The sequence below is a fragment of the Gobio gobio genome (genome assembly GCF_949357685.1).
Source record: "Gobio gobio genome assembly, chromosome: 21".
In the NCBI taxonomy this organism is placed as follows: Eukaryota; Metazoa; Chordata; class Actinopteri; order Cypriniformes; family Gobionidae; genus Gobio; species Gobio gobio.
Genome location: NC_137117.1, coordinates 17,243,187 through 17,262,411, shown reverse-complemented (window position 1 = coordinate 17,262,411; position 19,225 = coordinate 17,243,187). Strand labels below are relative to the sequence as shown.

The 19,225-nt window shown below is 38.4% G+C and overlaps 1 protein-coding gene across 1 annotated transcript in view; it reads left to right on the top strand.

Annotated features, from left to right (window-relative positions):
- Positions 1-19,225, top strand: part of plxna1a (plexin A1a) — a 252,074-nt gene that overhangs the window by 167,402 nt on the left and 65,447 nt on the right. The window contains exon 10 of the mRNA XM_079802430.1: positions 5,006-5,206. Within this exon, the coding sequence (XP_079658556.1) occupies positions 5,006-5,206 (201 nt within the window). The remainder of the gene's footprint in view (positions 1-5,005; positions 5,207-19,225) is intronic.

The following is a 19,225-nucleotide window of genomic DNA, read 5'->3' as shown; positions in this document are numbered from 1 at the left end:
TCAGAACTGCCTTAATTCTACGTGGCATTGATTCAACAAGGTGCTGAAAGCATTCTTTAGAAATGTTGGCCCATATTGATAGGATAGCATCTTGCAGTTGATGGAGATTTGTGGGATGCACATCCAGGGCACGAAGCTCCCGTTCCACCTCATCCCAAAGATGCTCTATTGGGTTGAGATCTGGTGACTGTGGGGGCCATTTTAGTACAGTGAACTCATTGTCATGTTCAAGAAACCAATTTGAAATGATTCAAGCTTTGTGACATGGTGCATTATCCTGCTGGAAGTAGCCATCAGAGGATGGGTACATGGTGGTCATAAAGGGATGGACATGGTCAGAAACAATGCTCAGGTAGGCCATGGCATTTAAACGATGCCCACTTGGCACTAAGGGGCCTAAAGTGTGCCAAGAAAACATCCCCCACACCATTACACCACCACCACCAGCCTGCACAGTGGTAACAAGGCATGATGGATCCATGTTCTCATTCTGTTTACGCCAAATTCTGACTCTACCATCTGAATGTCTCAACAGAAATCGAGACTCATCAGACCAGGCAACTTTTTCCAGTCTTCAACTGTTCAATTTTGGTGAGCTTGTGCAAATTGTAGCCTCTTTTTCCTATTTGTAGTGGAGATGAGTGGTACCCGGTGGGGTCTTCTGCTGTTGTAGCCCATCCGCCTCAAGATTGTGCGTGTTGTGGCTTCACAAATGCTTTGCTGCATACCTCGGTTGTAACGAGTGGTTATTTCAGTCAAAGTTGCTCTTCTATCAGCTTGAATCAGTCGGCCCATTCTCCTCTGACCTCTAGCATCAACAAGGCATTTTCGCCCACAGGACTGCCGCATACTGGATTTTTTTCCCTTTTCACACCATTCTTGTAAACCCTAGAAATGGTTGTACGTGAAAATCCCAGTAACTGAGCAGATTGTGAAATATTTAGACCGGCCCGTCTGGCACCAACAACCATGCCACGCTCAAAAATGCTTAAATCACCTTTCTTTCCCATTCTGACATTCAGTTTGGAGTTCAGGAGATTGTCTTGACCAGGACCACACCCCTAAATGCTTTGAAGCAACTGCCATGTGATTGGTTGATTAGATAATTGCATTAATGAGAAATTGAACAGGTGTTCCTAATAATCCTTTAGGTGAGTGTATATATGTACACACACATGTTTATGTATATAGACAGACAGATAGACAGACAGACAGGCACGCACGCATGCACGCACGCACGCACGCACGCACGCACTCAGAGACATATGTTATAGTCGCCCTAGTCAATAATTGTATCCATTAAAACTCATCTTTGATCACCAAAATTACATATTTAAAAAATGTTCCTGTGAAAAAAAATTCTTCATGTCTTAAAATAGCTTGAATGTAACTCTACACCCTTGCTTCATTTAGTATACGCGGAACCGTGAATATGCAAATTAGCCCCCCCTCCACTCACTCACACCAACTCCGAGATCCCCTCGCTCAACTTTAATGTAGTAAACGCTGCAAAATAGCACTCTTTACAATGCTGTACACATAACGGTGATTAATATGATTAGCCTTTTGCTTGATTATGTTATCAAACAGCTAATAATGTGTTGCCAATATTACACTAACCATGTTCCCGTTAGCCATCTCAGTCTGCCTTCTAAAAATCAGCATCCTTAGAAAAGCATTGAACATCATAGGACATCAGCGGAGAAAGACATATAGTTCAGCATAACATCGTAATATACATCATATAGAGTACATTATTCACCCGCTATATTGCTAAAAGTACCTGATTTTTCATATCAACAGAAAAACATACTGGTACGGCTTCTCTTGAGACTCCCCTGCTTCAGAGATTAGTTAATAATATGCTAAAGCCCGCCCACACGTTGAAGTGATTGGTAGTTTGTTGTGACCTAAGAAACACTAGCGATTTCAAACCACGTTTTTGAGCCTGTCTTTGGTTCCTTTCTTGGAGAAAATACTCAGCGATGGTGTTTAATTATGAATTTGCACATGGTTTGTCTTAAGGCATATTTAAAAAAAAAACACAGACATGTAAACAACATTAAAGATTTTCACCACAGGGGGTCTTTAAAATGAAACTATGATCATCTAATCAACTATGATTATATGACTACATATAACATTGTTGCAAATGAAATTTAAAACGCATAGTATACAGCAAATATAAAATGCATATAGTGATTCAGCCAGTTGTTTGTACCATGGTAATATGGCAATGGCATATTTTTTGGGCATGTGTTCTGTTTTCAAAGGCTGAGTTATATTTTGCATGCAGCCATCATGCTGCCCGTAGCCGACTGTTACAAGCAGCGTAAACACATTTCCTTTTAAACCTTTAGCATTGATATAGTTTTGGGTTTGTGTGCTGTGTTCTTGGGAAACTGATAAGGGCTCTCTCTGTGCTCCGCATACAGGCCTTTATTGACTCTGAACAAATTGCACCTTTTCATTAGCAGCAAAACCCTCACCTTTGTGTACCACACAGTAATTGAACACTAACACAGGCTCGCTCCATTGAGGGTGGTGGTGGTGGTGGTGGGGAAACTGCATCACAGTCTATTTATTCAGTCACAACCGAATCGAGAGCACAGCACAGTATTAATAAGGAGACTGCCGCCCGAGGCAATTAAACCAGCAGCCCAATGGAACTCTGCAGAGTCACCGATCCGCATGTGGCTTTCCCATCAGGTTTGTTTACAGAGCCCTCGCCGTGGCAGCGCTAGCTCATATCTCCGGTAGATTTTAATAACGCCGCTGGTGTTCCATACTCCTCCCATTCAATTAGAACCACAGGCAGGGTAAATAGGAAATGAGGGTAACAAGTTCAGACGCATTATTAGGTTTTGATTGGAGAAGTCGGGGTAAGATCTACCCAGTGTTGCATCTTTCATACATCACCTGGAAATGTTTTTTTGTGTGCATGTATTGTTTGAAGTACCTTGGAGTACAATGTGAAATCATCTAAATACTATGATGCATGAATGTATGTATGTATGTATGTATGTATGTATGTGTGTGTGTGTGTGTGTATATATATATACATATATACATATATATGCATACAGTCAAACCATAAATTATTATGGTACTAGTGGGTACAGGATAATATAGTTCATTTATGTAAGTGAGGATAGCAAAATAAAGTAAACTGTGATATATTATACCCAAAAATTCTTTATACAGTGGACTACCAGTACTGATAAAAAAAGGGGCTGAGGGCCAATCTGAGGGCTGCCCCCCCCCTAAAAACCATGCTGAGTATTGTAAATAATATAATGATATAGGCTTATAAAAAATTTGTAATTAGTAAAACAATTAAAAAGCATTGCTTGGTAATTGCTTGACCTAAATTGGTATTATCTAATTGTGTATCAGCTGACAGCTGATTGGTTGATTGTAATCCATTACATACCTTTTTATCAAAGTTATCTGACATTATCAAGATGATTTTGGTCTGACACAGTTTAACTTCTTGTCATATTTTATTACCATTTTCTACACTATAGTGAATAAACTGTGATAATGTGAGAAAATGTTGAAGGTGTCTGAATAAGTTAAAAATAAAATACAATTTTGGTTCGACTGTATACAGTATATAAATATATACACACACACTGAACAAAATTATAAACGCAACACTTTTGTTTTTGCCCCCATTTTTCATGAGCTGAACTCAAAGATCTAAGACTTTTTTATGTACATAAAAGGCCTATTTCTCTCAAATATTGTTCACAAATCTGTCTAAATCGGTGTTAGTGAGCACTTCTCCTTTGCCGAGATAATCCATCCACCTCACAGTTGTGGCATATCAAGATGCTTATTAGACAGCATGTTTATTGCATAAACGTGCCTTAGGCTGGCCACAATAAAAAGGCCACTCTAAAATGTGCAAAAAAATTTATGATAATATATATATATGCATATATAATATATATATATGCATGTACTGTGTATATATACAGATTTTATACATTTTTATTTTATCTATAAAATTATATTGAAATACGACATAAACATGTTCTCTGGTTTTGTGAGATTCACTCAACCAACTGATGCATCATAGTACCACAAGTTATTTTTCTTCTCCTACTGCATCAAAGCATCAATAGAAAGGCTGATGCTTTGATCTAGTTGTATCCTTCCAGCATGTAGTGCTTCAGTTGTTTGTTCGGGTCTTATGTGTTGCACATGAGAAAACAGTATTTTCCCCCCCCATATACATTTTCCCCTTTTTTCACTTTTTTGCCACATACTAGATGTGGAGTATCTACATCTGAAGATTTATTATATTTTTTCCTTGAGGAGAGGTCTTGCTGGGCAAGATCTCGTGTCTATGGTTATGCTGCTGTCTAGTTAAAGTGCACAGTTGGCATCATAACTTGGGTGCCAATGCCAAGTCTTTAAAATGGCACACGCCCTCAAAAAGCTTAATTGCATGCTCTGTGCCCTGGTTTTCCAATCTGTTGGCATGACAACGGTGGCAATGGCCTTGAAGTCCTCCTCGCATCCTTCATATCCTCGCCTTCGCTCGCTCTTGATTTAGCAACATCACTGAAGGGGCTGCCATGTTTGAATGGCCACATTTACTCAAGTAGTAAGATCAAAAGTGTTTTTGATCTTCTTTAGATGCACCTCAGTGCTGTTATTTGAATCTATCAAAATTATAATAGCCAGTCATTATGTTTTCTGTATAGCAGACTCTCATGATGTCTATGTGTGTGTAAAAATACATCTTTCATACCTCAAAACGCCACAAATATAAACATGTTTTGTACAATCTGTAGTGTATGCTACAAACGCTAATAAACCCTCAGATATAATCGGATGTATGATTTTCATCTCACAGATGATAAAATGCGTATAAATAAATCCTGCAGACCATAATATCATAGAGTTTTAGGAGTCTCTTCACTCTCTTCACATGTTATTTAAAACATAAAAAATTGCATTTTCTGAAAACTATCCTCTTTTTTTCATTTTGCAGGAGTGTCCTCAGATCCTGCCGTCCACTCAAATATACATCCCTGTCGGTGTCATGAAGCCCATCACCCTGTTGGCCCGGAACCTTCCGCAGCCCCAGTCTGGCCAGAGGAACTATGAGTGTATCTTCTACATCCAGGGGAAAGAGTACAGTGTCACTGCACTGCGCTTCAACAGCACTAGCATACAGTGTCAGAAGACCATGGTAAGTTAGATTCTTGTTTTTTGGTGTTTTGGGTCATTTATTTTGTTTAGTTGGGAAGTTTTTTTTGTTTTTAATCTCCCCAGAGGTAGCTTTTTCATTGCTCAGGAGATGTAATGAAGTTACTTTATGCTATATAGCTGGCCAACCCAGTTTAGCTGGTAGTTTTTTTCTTCCTTAGAAGAAATAACAGTGAAAACCAATTGTATACATATTTATACATTATTGTCCAACAGTATGGAGTCCGTGAGAATGTTTATTTTTTTTATTTTTTAAAGAAATTACTTTTATTCATCAAGGGCGCATTTAATTGACCTAAAATAAAGGCATTAATAGTTTTTATTTCGAATAAATGTTGTGTTTCATAAAATGAATCATTAAAACATTAAACAGCAAGTAAAGTATTAAGCAGTCACTGTCAGGACCACTTTCGTCAAAGATGATTGACTATTAGTTTACAGTTTGGACTGGTGGTATGGTTCTGTTCTGGGCAAGAACTCATTCATGGAGCCTAGCATGGATAAGAGCAGGGAGATATATTCTTAATTTACTTTACAGTTTTTCTCAGTCGCTTTGGTACATTTCTCAGATCAGAATTGAAATTCTCAAAACTACCTGTTCAATCTTCACATCATTGTGTCACTTGTGCACATCAAAAAAGCAGTTTCTCATTTCTTTGAACAAGTTGCAAATGCTTGTGTACATCCATGCAAATGATTATGTACAATTCTCTGCTGTTTCCTACATTATCAATTGCTTACGTCATGTTGATCAACATGTATTATAATGGGTCTCTGTTGAATAGTCTCACCCCCCACAACATTTAGCCATTAGTTCATAGCATATGTCTTTACAAGCAAAATGGTTGAACAAGTTGTCATAATATGTCAAGCATATTTCTATACATTTCCATTAGACGTTCACATTTCTACTTTTGTTTTTTTATTTTTTTTTTATTTGTGCTATGCAGTGCTGTCATTTCCTTTCTGTATCGCAATGACATGGTCTATCAACAAATCACAGTACACACAGTAAAAGCGTAAATGTGAATCTTGTCCAGTCTCTTGCAATCAAACTCCCACATACACTAAGGTGTAACCTACAATTTACAATAATTGTCATCAAAACTTTAGCCATATTTACATCAGAACATCCCTCCAGAGTACACGGTTATATTGACAACATGACTAAGCAATTTGACTGTCTTATCCGTACACAAGGACTTGTCATTCTGATGGCACTGACTTGTTCATTGACACAGATATTTACTTTTGAGAGATGAACTAAGGATTTTGAGCAAGAGACTGGCTTTTGCAGGTAATCCATGGTGTTTTGCTATTTGTACGAATTGTTTTGAGGAATGCACTTACTATTTTGCAAATGTCGAGGATGATTCGAGATCTGTACCAAAGCGACAAATTTTTTGCCGTTTTTTTAAAGTACATTTCACATATGGAATGAAGTAATCTCTACTTAAACTTACTTTTTCCACATAGAAATTACATTTGTTTTTCTGTATGTGTTTATTTCACCACAGAATCATTTTTATCAGTTGACAGACAAACAGACAGATAGATAGACAGACAGACAGACAGACAGACAGACAGACAGGCAGGCAGACAGGCAGGCAGGCAGGCAGGCAGACAGACTGACGATGATAGATAGACAGACAGATAGATAGATAGATAGATAGATAGATAGATAGATAGATAGATAGATAGATAGATAGATAGACAGACAGACAGACAGACAGACAGACAGACAGACAGACAGACAGACAGACAGACAGACAGACAGACAGACAGACAGACAGACAGACAGACAGACAGATATGGATGGATGGATGGATGGATGGATGGATGGATGGATGGATGGATGGATACAGACAGACAGACAGACAGACAGACAGACGATTTATAGATAGACAGATAGATAGATAGATAGATAGATAGATAGATAGATAGATAGATAGATAGATAGATAGATAGATAGATAGATAGATAGATAGATAGATAGATAGATAGATAGATAGATAGATAGATAGATAGATAGATAGACAGGCAGACAGACGATTTATAGATAGACAGACAGATAGATAGACAGATAGATAGATATATAGATAGATAGACAGACAGACAGACAGACAGACAGACAGACAGACAGATAGATAGATAGATAGATAGATAGATAGACAGACAGACAGACAGACAGACAGACAGACAGACAGACAGACAGACAGACAGACAGACAGACAGACAGACAGACGATGATAGAAAGACAGACAGACAGACAGACAGACAGACAGGTAGGTAGACAGACAGACAGGCAGACAGACGATTTATAGATAGATAGATAGATAGATAGATAGATAGATAGATAGATAGATAGATAGATAGATAGATAGATAGATAGATAGATAGATAGATAGATAGATAGATAGATAGATAGATAGATAGATAGATAGATAGATAGACAGGCAGACAGACGATTTATAGATAGACAGACAGATAGATAGACAGATAGATAGATATATAGATAGATAGACAGACAGACAGACAGACAGACAGACAGACAGATAGATAGATAGATAGATAGATAGATAGACAGACAGACAGACAGACAGACAGACAGACAGACAGACAGACGATGATAGAAAGACAGACAGACAGACAGACAGACAGACAGATAGATAGATAGATAGATAGATAGATAGATAGATAGATAGACAGACAGACAGACAGACAGACAGACAGACAGACAGACAGACAGACAGATAGATAGACAGACAGACAGACAGACAGACAGACAGACGATGATAGAAAGACAGACAGACAGACAGACAGGTAGGTAGACAGACAGACAGGCAGACAGACGATTTATAGATAGATAGATAGATAGACAGGCAGACAGACGATTTATAGATAGATAGATAGATAGATAGATAGATAGATAGATAGATAGATAGATAGATAGATAGATAGATAGATAGATAGATAGATAGATAGATAGATAGATAGATAGATAGATAGATAGATAGATAGATAGATAGATAGATAGATAGATAGATAGATAGATAGATAGATAGACAGACATCAGACAGACAGACAGACAGACAGACAGACAGACAGACAGACAGACGATGATAGATAGATAGACAGACAGACAGACAGACAGACAGAAAGAAAGAAAAGGAGACACATGGGAGTACTGGCATAGGATACTTTAATTTAAAAGCTTTAATTTACTCTTCATTTGATTGCATTGTTGTCTAGGAGAAACAATTGAGATGCTAATGGGATCCCATTGGGAATTTTCCTTTCCATTGGAAAGAATTTCAAGCCAAACATACTGTAGAGAGTGTCATGTGTATTTTATGATCACATGGGCCAGTGGACCTCTGCAGGCAAATGGACCGAAAGTCATTCTGACAAGCCCCGACCCTCTTAAATCGTCACATCTCCGTGAGTTGTTTAAGGGTCATTATTGGTGGAGAAATGCTTGTCCAAATAGCAGGCCATTTTCTTACAGCACTGCTGACACAAGCCTTCCCCTTCATTACCTTCTGGCCAATCAACATTTTGTCTGCCTGTCAAAAATCCCATCAGGCACTGGGCAGGCACTGGTGGACCATTAGGGCCTGATGAAACACGTGCCACTTGTTATCGTTTTAACAGACTGCTTTGCAAAGGCAGTCATTAGTGGCAGAAAGAGGAATCTTGGGTATTTGATGGCACCGTGACACTTCTCACCATGCCTTATTGATGGCCGTTATAGGACGCAGCCTCTTTCTCTTTTGTGTTGAGATTCCTGGTGTTACTGAGGGGGAGCTAATTACACGGCTAAGAGTTTGCACAGAGCTGTCTCGCTAAAGACTTTATCGACTGTTTGCTGTCGCCGCCGTTTCAAATCAACAGCGATTGGCGCGTCGCTGACGAGAAGCTATTCCTCTGTCTCCGCCAGCTGGAAGCATCAGCCAGAGTGATGTTAACTTTAACAGTCAACGAGAGCGAAAAACTGCCGGCTGATAAGCGGCCTGTTCTCTTCTAATTTTGCAAGAGAGGGTGGAAGCGTTACAGGTGCATTAGCGGTTTCTGCATGTTCTGAATGATTTTCTCAAATATAAATTCATTATTTACAAACCCTCATGTCATTCTTTCCTCTCTCAAACACAAAAGGAGAAATTCCGTAGAGTGTGCCAGTCACTCATTTCCATGCATTTACGTTGAATGGGATCGAAGCCTTTGAGTTTCATAAATTGACTCAAAAGCACAATAAAACGGTCCATATGAATCCTTTGCTACATGTCTTCTGAAGATAGCTTTGTGTAAAGAAAAGTCTGAAATTTAAATTGGTTTTCACTGTAACCAGACAATTGAATCATTAAGTTGAACTCAAGAACCAAATCAGAATGCTTCTGTGAATCGGATCAACTGATTCATTGAAAGATCCAACTCGAACATTGATTCATTCATCATTGATTCAATTGGACATTGACACTTCTCTTGTAAACATGATTAGAGTTATATCAGATTTGTTGTACTTCCTCTCATGACTTCAGAAAACTTAATATAGAGCATTTGAACCACTTTGTTTCCTTTAGACCCCTTAATTGCATGGAAAAGAGCCGTCTTAAAATGTTCTCCTTTTTTTCTCCAAAGAGACTCAATTAGTAAGTAGTGTTAACTTATTTGAAACTCAGATGTTGTGGTTTAAATACAAAAAGTAACATGTTATTTTTTTAAATACTTCTCAAAGTCACTATGATCCTATAACATGTCGTTCTTGGAGAATCACGGATAACAGTAGGTCATCTCTATATCAGTTGAAACTCTAAGATTAGGGTTTTTCCAAAGTCCCTTACTTTGCCTTGGTCATCTGCGGTTTATGCCTGCGATGGAACCACGTCGGGATTGGTTCTGTGCTTCTGGGTATCCAGACAGCCTGTCACTCCTAATGAGAGCCGCAATTACAGCCGTGTTAAGATCCCACTGCAATTACACCATTAAATGCCAGCAATTATCAGTTACTTAGCTTGCAGTGATTTTAGCATGAGTGCTGTGTAGCCCTGCGTGAAAGTTCCATTACCAGAAGTAGGAGCATGTTTAGAATGACAGGCTTTGGCATAGATTAAGAGTCACTGTTGTTTTAGTCATTCACAGAGTCACTCCTTACCGATTAAATGACTGTTCGACTGAATTGGTCCCCGAACATTCCAAGAACTTTTGTGTTAAAACGGATTGGCTGAGGTGCCAGACGGCAGGTTGGATATGAATCACCCACCAAAGCCCCTGCAGTTCTTTTCATTCACGCCACAGAAATTTGTCCAATCTGAATGATTAATTATGACACTGACTAATGGTTTTATTGAATTCAAAGGGATTTGAACTGTTTGCTTTTCCATAACACTGTTGTTTCTGAGAAATACCATTTTAAGGTCGCCAGCAGCAGTGTTGGGAGTAACATGTTACAGAATTGGGTTACTTTTTGCTAACATTTAAGTTCTGAGTTGCTACTTTATATTACTTCAAAAGGTGTTTGAACATTGAAGATGCACTTAGAAACATCTCAATGTCAATACATTAGATAACGAAATAACACATTTGTTTAAGAGCTTTTCTCTGAACTGTATTGACTTTTTTGAAAGTCATTTTAACGAAAAGGCGATTGATAGCCTGGAAGTTCAACAAATGATTGTTGATGGGGGGGGGGGGGGGGTGAAATAATGTGGTTGTAGTACCTTTGTTCAAAATAATTTCCCAATGCATTGACATTCACATATTTTTAAGACTTAACATTGTATGTTGCAGGGATAAACTCTTGCCAATACCAATTTGAATTTAAATTAAATAAATCAAATTTGAATACATATTTTTTTTTTTTTCAAACTCCATAAGTGGTTTGGGGGGAGGGTCAAATATTAGTTTTATTTACAAAATATTTGTTTACTATTTTACATTCTTACTGATGCTTTCACGTGATTTTTGCAAATTTGACACAACCTCAGCTAGCTAGCTAGTGTAGATCATATTATCATGGGGACAGATTTGACAGAATTGGCAACAACAATGCAGAATGCGTCACAGAAATGCCTTAAAAAGGGGCGTAAAAGATGAGCGCTGGATGTGTAACTGGTCACTTTTATTGGGTGTTACAGAAAAACATTGCAAGCTACGTTCCTCTGTGCTGGTCGTTGGAGGTCAATCGCATGCCAGGTAGATTGGAGGCAACAGCTGGCGGGTGGAATCCCAGGCTCACAGTAGGCAGATGGCTGGCGTTGTATGATTAGGGAGGGGGAGCTGATTGTGTTTGCCTGAGATTGATCAATTCGATCCTTCGTCTCTCTGCTTAAGACAATAGAGAGACGGGTTAATAAAGCACGACGGTGTATTGGGACGCAGAGGGAAGCGGGCAGTCCTGACTCAATCGATTGAGTAAACAAAGGATATACAGCTTAGGATGAGATGTGCCGAGAAGGAAGAACATCAGTGACATTAGCAGGTTGATATTGAAGAAGAAAGAACTTATTATCGGATTTTAAAAGGTTTGTTCTTATATCCAGTTGCCTGAAGATGTATTCAGATAGCCACGCATTGTCTCAAAGTGTGTGTGTGACAAAAGTGATGCCAAATGCATGAGAGAGATTGAAATGGATGTCGCAGATTCACTTTTTCTTTTAATTGCGATCCAGATACGATATTTAATCATACTATATGTATCACAAAAAGTCGAGTTTCTATCCATTAATTATTATTTTGAGATAAAAACACTGGATGGAATAACTAAGATGCAGATTAAAATGAAGTAACACTTTATAATAAGGTTTTACAGTGCATCCTGAAAGTATTCACAGCGCTCCACATTTTGTTATGTCACAGCCTTATTCCAAAATGGATTAAATTCATTATTTTTTCCTCAATTCTACAAACAATACCCCATTATGACAACGTGACACACGTTTGTTTGAAATCTTTGCAAATGTATTAAAACTAAAAAAAATCACATATACATAAATATTCACATCTTTTGCTCAATACTTTGATGAAGCACCTTTGGCACCAATTATAGCCTCAAGTCTTTTTGAGTATGATGCTACACAACTATCTAGCTTGGCACAACTATTTTTGGGCAGTTTCTCCAATTCTTCTTTGCAGGACCTCTCAAGCTTCATCAGGTTGGATGGGGAGCGTCGTTGCACAGCCATTTTCAGATCTCTCCAGAGATATTCAATCGGGTTCAAGTCTGGGCTCTGGCCGGGCCACTCAAGGACATTCACAGAGTTGTCCCGTAGCCACTTCTTTGTTATCTTGCCTGTGTGCTTAGGGTCGTTGTCCTGTTGGAAGATGAACCTCTGCCCCAGTCTGAGGTCCAGAGCGCTCTGGAGCAGGTTTTCATCAAGGATGTCTGTGTACATTGCTGCATTCATCTCTCCCTCAACCTTGACTAGCCTCCCAATTCCTGCCGCTGAAAAACATCCCCACAGCATGATGCTGCCACCACCATGCTTCACAGGGATGGTATTGGCAAGGTGATGAGCGTTGCCTGGTTTCCTCCAGACATGACGCTTGCCATTCAGGCCAAAGAGTTCAATCTTTGTTTCATCAGACCAGAGAGTTTTGTTTCTCATAATCTGAGAGTCCTTCAGGTGCCTTTTGGCAAACTCCAGACGGGCTGTCGGTGCCGTCTGGCCACTCTACCTTACAGGCCTGATTGGTGGACTGGTGGCTGCAGAGATAGTTGTTCATCTGGAAGGTTCTCCTCTCTCCACAGAGAAACGCTGGAGCTCTAGTCAGAGTGACCATCGGTTTCTTGGTCACCTCCCTTGGCCCTTCATCCCCGATCGCTCAGTTTGGCCAGAGGGCCAGCTCTAGGAAGAGTTCTGGTGGTTCCAAACTTCTTCCATTTACGGATGATGGAGGCCGCTGCGCTCATTGGGACCTTCAATGCTGCAGAAATTTTTCTGTACCCTTTCTCAGATCTGTGCCTCGATACAACCCTGTCTCTGAGGTCTACAGACAATTCCTTGGACTTCATGGCTTGGTTTGTGTTCTGACATGCACTGTTAACTGTGGGACCTTATATAGACAGGGTTGTGCCTTTCCAAATCATGTCCAATCAACTGAATTTACCACATGTTGACTCTAAGTAAGTTGTAGAAACATCTCAAGGATGATCAATAGAAACAGGATGAGCATGAGCTCAATTTTGAGTGTCATTGCAAAGGCTGTGAATACTTATGTGATTTTTAATACATCTGCAAAGATTACAAACAAACTTCTTTCACTTTGTGATTATGGGATATTTTTTGCAGAATTGTGGAAAATCCATTTTTAAATAAAGCTGTAACATAACAAAATGTAGAAAAAGTGAAGCGCTGTGAATACTTTCCGGATGCACTGTATGTGTTAATATTAGTTAACATTGAAGAATACTTTTACAGCATTTATTAATCTTGGTTAATGCTCATTTCTACATATACTAATACATTTCTAGTTATATAAATTTACTGTGATTAGGAAAAATATATAAACCGGAAACAATAGTATATTTATAAATTAATTAATAAATGCTGTCAAAAAGTGTTAGTGCATGATACACGTTACCAAAAATAGTTTTCTATTTTTCCCCTATTATTTGTTTGTTTGTTTATTTTTAAACAATTTAAATGTGCAATTTGTTGCCTTAAAATGTAAATATTGTCATTATTTACTCCCCTTCAATTGAGCATTTATGTCCATTCAATAAATTGTTATGGACCCCATTGACTTTCATTGACAAAAACATTTTTGAAACGTTCTTATGCATTCTACAGAAGATAGAAAGTCATACGGGTTTGGAACGACATGAGGGTTAAAAAATGGTAACAGGATGTTTTTTTGGATGAACTAACCCTTTAAGACTCATAAACAAAGGTCAGTGTGCATGTTTGCGTTGGAGGTAAGTGTAGTCTATTAAGTCAAGACGGCTCACAGATTTTGTTCTGGCACCAGCATAAATTTGGTGGAAAAGAGGTAAAAGAGAGGAAATCAAATGAGGGAGTGAAGATGAGTGTATAAAACACAAGACAAGAGACCTAAAGTCGCTCTCCTCTACAGAGCTCTCTCTCTCTCTGAGCGCCACAGCTCAGGACCCAGGAGATGAACAGAACAGGCTGATGGTATCAGGCCCTGCTTTACAACATTACCTTCAGCTCAGATAAATGACCGGAGAGAGAGAACGAGAGACTGACAGAGAAAACACAATGATGGAAAGGAACAGAGGGGGGAAAGGGAAGAAAAATCTCATCCAGACTGAGGAATGAAGGACTGAAGGAAGAAATGAGGACTATCGGGAGAGTTTGATAGGATCCAATTAAAAGCCGTCGTAGATAAAATGATGATGAATTGCAGCCGTGCAGCAGAGAGATGCTTTGCTTCAGACTCAACACACCAGTTCCTCCCCAAACACTTTGAGTGGGGGGATGGGGGGTATAGAAAGGAGGGAGGGGAAATGAGCTCAGGAGGAGAAGGGTCATCATTTTTGAGGAAGGGAGCAGGAAGCAGCTTTCGTATGTTGGGACAAGAGGGAGAGGTGAATAACTGGAGGAGTCTCAGTTGCTTCCCACAGCGGGGTTAAGAGTGTGGCAGACGCTCCTGTGGAGCCGAGCTCCTGCTAGGAAGAAGATTCACCATGAGCTCAGAGCTGAATTCAAGAGCTTCAGCCACTTGACAAAATGACTCTCATTGCAAAAAACTACACAGCAGTTGCACCAATAAAATAACTCTGCATAATGAGCGACAAATACATAATGACAGCTCTCTTTTTTCAAAAACAAGTATCACTTGACTTGGAATTAGTGATTCGAACAAACAACTAAAGTATTACATTTACATGAGTAACTCGTCCTGTACAATATGTGCAAAAATAAAAGTATTATGCAACCGTTTAAGGCATTTCTCCTTATGTTGAACCTTTTTAGCATAAAGAGTTATATAAATTCTAAATAGAACCCCATTAAACCTTTTTTTGTGAATTTCTAATTTTGCAATGTGTTATATATGTTTTTAGTCACAACTGCCAGCCTGCATGGAGAGGTTCTTGAGACTACAGAGACATTTGCTGCTCAACAGTGGCTTTTTTTTCCATTGTCCTTTTAATACAATAAAAAAAAAAACTTTCCTTAATATGCCTTTATCTGACCGAGTTCTCTTGTGCACAAATCTTATGTTAGTTCGATAATCTCCATTCAGTTTTCGCACAGTTTGAGTTGTTTTCATGGCTTTTGCATAACATTGCACCATTTCTTGCTTTTCATCTTCAGGAAAATCTTTCTTCCTCCCCATATTGCATGAGAACCGTGACTTGCTTAATAATGTGGAACAACCTCTAAGTAGACCTGGCAAACTATTTTTGGTTAAAAATGTACATAAAAGTACATAACCAGCCAGTGTTCAAAGATCTTTCTGAAGATGAAAAGCATGAAATGGTGCAATGTTATGCAAAAGCCATGAAAGCGACTCATATTGTGTGAAAACTGAATGGAGATTATCGAACTATCATAAGAGTTGAACGTTTCTCTTTGCGTCGTTACGTCATGTCTGTATACATAAAGGAGTCCGGCTAGTAGTATCGAATGCGAGGATGCTGCAGGTGGCGGATCATTTACATCCTTTTCTCACAGCAGCTGGATTAATTAAACGTATAATTTTGATGGCGGATTGTAATCCAGAAAGGACCAAACGACAATTATCAGTGACAACTGGAGATTCACCTGTAGTCAAAAACAAAAGATTAGACTGTACAGAAATGAATGCTAATACACACTAAATACAGGTAGTCACGCAATGCTGATGTTGTTAGCATTAACAAATTGAGTATAACAATAATAATGATTTGCACGGTTTGATGCGATGTGAAACAACCGATTGTTAGATTCAATCACCGTTTGTAGAGTGATTTATTGTGTCTTTTCTCATTTGGTCAGAACAAGTGGCAGACATGTATCTTAATTGTTCAGATGACATTTTCCGGTGAAAATTCTTATTTTCGTCGTACTTACAAGACATCTGTGATTCCGAAGTACAGTATCCACATCAGTGCGGTGACTGACAGCCACACATATTCCTCAAAACACTAGATTCATCCGCGCTGAGGAGCCACTGATGCACAACCCACGTAAAGATGATAATTCCGCAAATAGCTGCAATTGCAGGTTTCAAACAGAGATGGCGACAAAGAGGCAAAATTTAAAAAAAAATACTTCTAAAATCTTAAGGTTTATTGTACAGAAATCCTACTGATATGTCACTTGCATAATAATTTGGAATCGTGTGTATGTATATATATATATATATATATATATATATATATATATATATATATATATATATATATATATATATATATATATATATATATATATATATATATATATACTGTGTTCCAAATTATTATGCAAGTGACATATCAGTAGGGCATATCATATATATATGTTTATAACTTTATTAACAATTTAAAAAATTATCAATGACATTGAAATGTAGTTCTATAGGAAAAAAATTGTAGATTGAATGTTGTATGTGTTTTTGTGTGTGTGTATGCGTGTGTATGCATGCGCTCCTGTGTGTTTAAAACCCCTCCCGATGTGCTGATGTGTTATTTTTAACCAGGCGCACAGGTATGCTATCAAAATGACTAATTATATAAGACTGACCCACACAAAAGGCGGCGTTTTTTTCTTCCCTCCCTCCTCACATTCCAGCAGCTGCTCTGTTTTGTTAACATCGGCACTTTCCAGCCCCATGGACCCGGAATCTCCAGCCTTACCCGCACGTATCCGTACGCTCCCTCATTCCCTCCATCCCCCTGATCAATGAGCTTGCCAGCAGAGGACGGGCGCAGGCTGGGGAGATGCCCAGTGTGTCTCTCTATTTCTGGCCTCCATTCATTTTCCCCTGTGAGGGTAATTATGCATTTTGGGCATGCAGGTGGGGAGAGAAAGAACGAGGACCTATACAAACTCATATGATGCTCTTTTCTCAGACTATTGTACGTGCACAAATGCTTTTATTATAACTGGATACATAATAAGTGGAGTTCTTTTTGTCTTTTATCATGTTCAGAAGTTAGTTTCATGCTTTCTTATTCTCTTTTAAGATTAGTGTGTAGTTCCAGCCTGCATTCTGCAAAGCTGTTTTACTTTCACTCTTTTTTTAATTACTTTCTGGGGGGATTTTTCCCATTGCAGTTAACAAAGATGACTGCTTGATAAGTGGCAAGTGATTGATAAAATATTCTGTCACATAAAGAACAAAAACTTTTATCACTTGTCACTTATTGTGTTCATCCTGGTCATACATTTTTTTTTTTTTTTAAGTTTGGAAGCATTTTGAGAAGCTTGAACCAGTTTGAGATGATTTGAACTTCCTGCTTTAAGTAGCCATCAGAAGATGGGTACACTGTGGTCTTAAAGGGATGGACATGGTCAGCAACAATACTCAGGTCGGCTGTAGGGTTTAAACAATGCTCAATTGGTACTAAGAGGCCCAACGTGTACCCCCTCACCATTACACCACCAGCAGCAGCAGCAAGAGCCATTGATACAAGGCAGGATGGATCCATGCTTTCATGTTGTTTACACCAAATTCTGACCCTATAATCTGAATGTTGCAGCAGAAATCGAGACGCATCAGACCAGAGACATTTTTCCAATCTCCTGTTGTCCAATTTTGCTGAGCCAGTGCGAATTGTAGCCTCCGTTTCCTGTTCTTATCTGTCAGGAGTGGCACCAGTGTGTCTTCTGCTGCTGTAGCCCATCTGTTTCAAAGGTTCAACGTGTTGTGCGTTCAGAGATGCTCTTCTGCAGACCTCGATTGTAATGAGTGGATATTTGAGTCACTGTTGCCTTTCTATCAGCTGGACCAGGCTGGCCCTTCTCCTCATAGACAAGGTATTTTCATCCACAGAACTGCCGCTTGCTGGATATTTTCTCTTTTTCAGACCATTCTCTGTAAACCCTTGGGATGGATGTGCGTGAAAATCCCAGTAGATCAGCAGTTTCTGAAATACTCAGACCAACCTGTCCGGCACTAACAATCATGTCACGTTCTAAGTCACTTACATCACCTTTCTTCCCCATTCTGATGCTTGATCGTCTTGACCATGTCACAAATCTGTGTTTTTATAACAGTAAATACTCTTGTCATGTAACCATAATGTTATATTGCCATGTTTATCAAAATAACACTGATAACATAAAATAAAAACGGTCTGCGCAGCGCCCCATGAAGTCAAACACACCTATTGTTGCATTTATTTTCAGGATTTGCACATTTCTATCTGCAAGAAAAATAAGAACTAATTGTATTAAAAACTTTAAATGTAATAAATAAAATAAATAAAAAAGTATAGCAAAAAAGTAGCACCTATATGAGAATGTGAATTTAAATCAATAAAATGTCCAAGTGCATTAAGGCCCGTTCACATCAAGGACGATATAATGAAAAAGATATAGTTCTAAATATCGTTCTCAATATTAAGTCAAGTAAAGTCATATTTTATTTCTATAGCACATTTAAAGCAACAGAGTTACGCCAAAGTGCTGTACTATAAGACAATGTGCGTATAAAAAGAAACAAGGCAGATACAAAATATAATTAGACCAGATACAATTCAAATAATAAATAAAGTTAAAATTAAATTACAACTAAATAAAATGAATGAATAACAGATTTCACACCACAGCTATGACGATAATGGCACAGAGAAACAATATCGTCGGAATCACTTTCAGAACAATTTTATTCAGCTGATATAAACATTATAAACTGATAAATTGATAGCCAATCAGGATCCATCCTGCTGTAATAAGCTCTAGCATTTTATGCGGAAGACAAGTACGCGTTTAGAATAAACGGAGCAATGGAGTGAATGCTAATATAGTTAAATAAATTATCTTTATAGTAATCATTCTTAGTGTAAACAAAACTGTAATTGTCTTAAAAATGTCACTATATATATAGAATATAAGCTTTTATAGGTTACAGA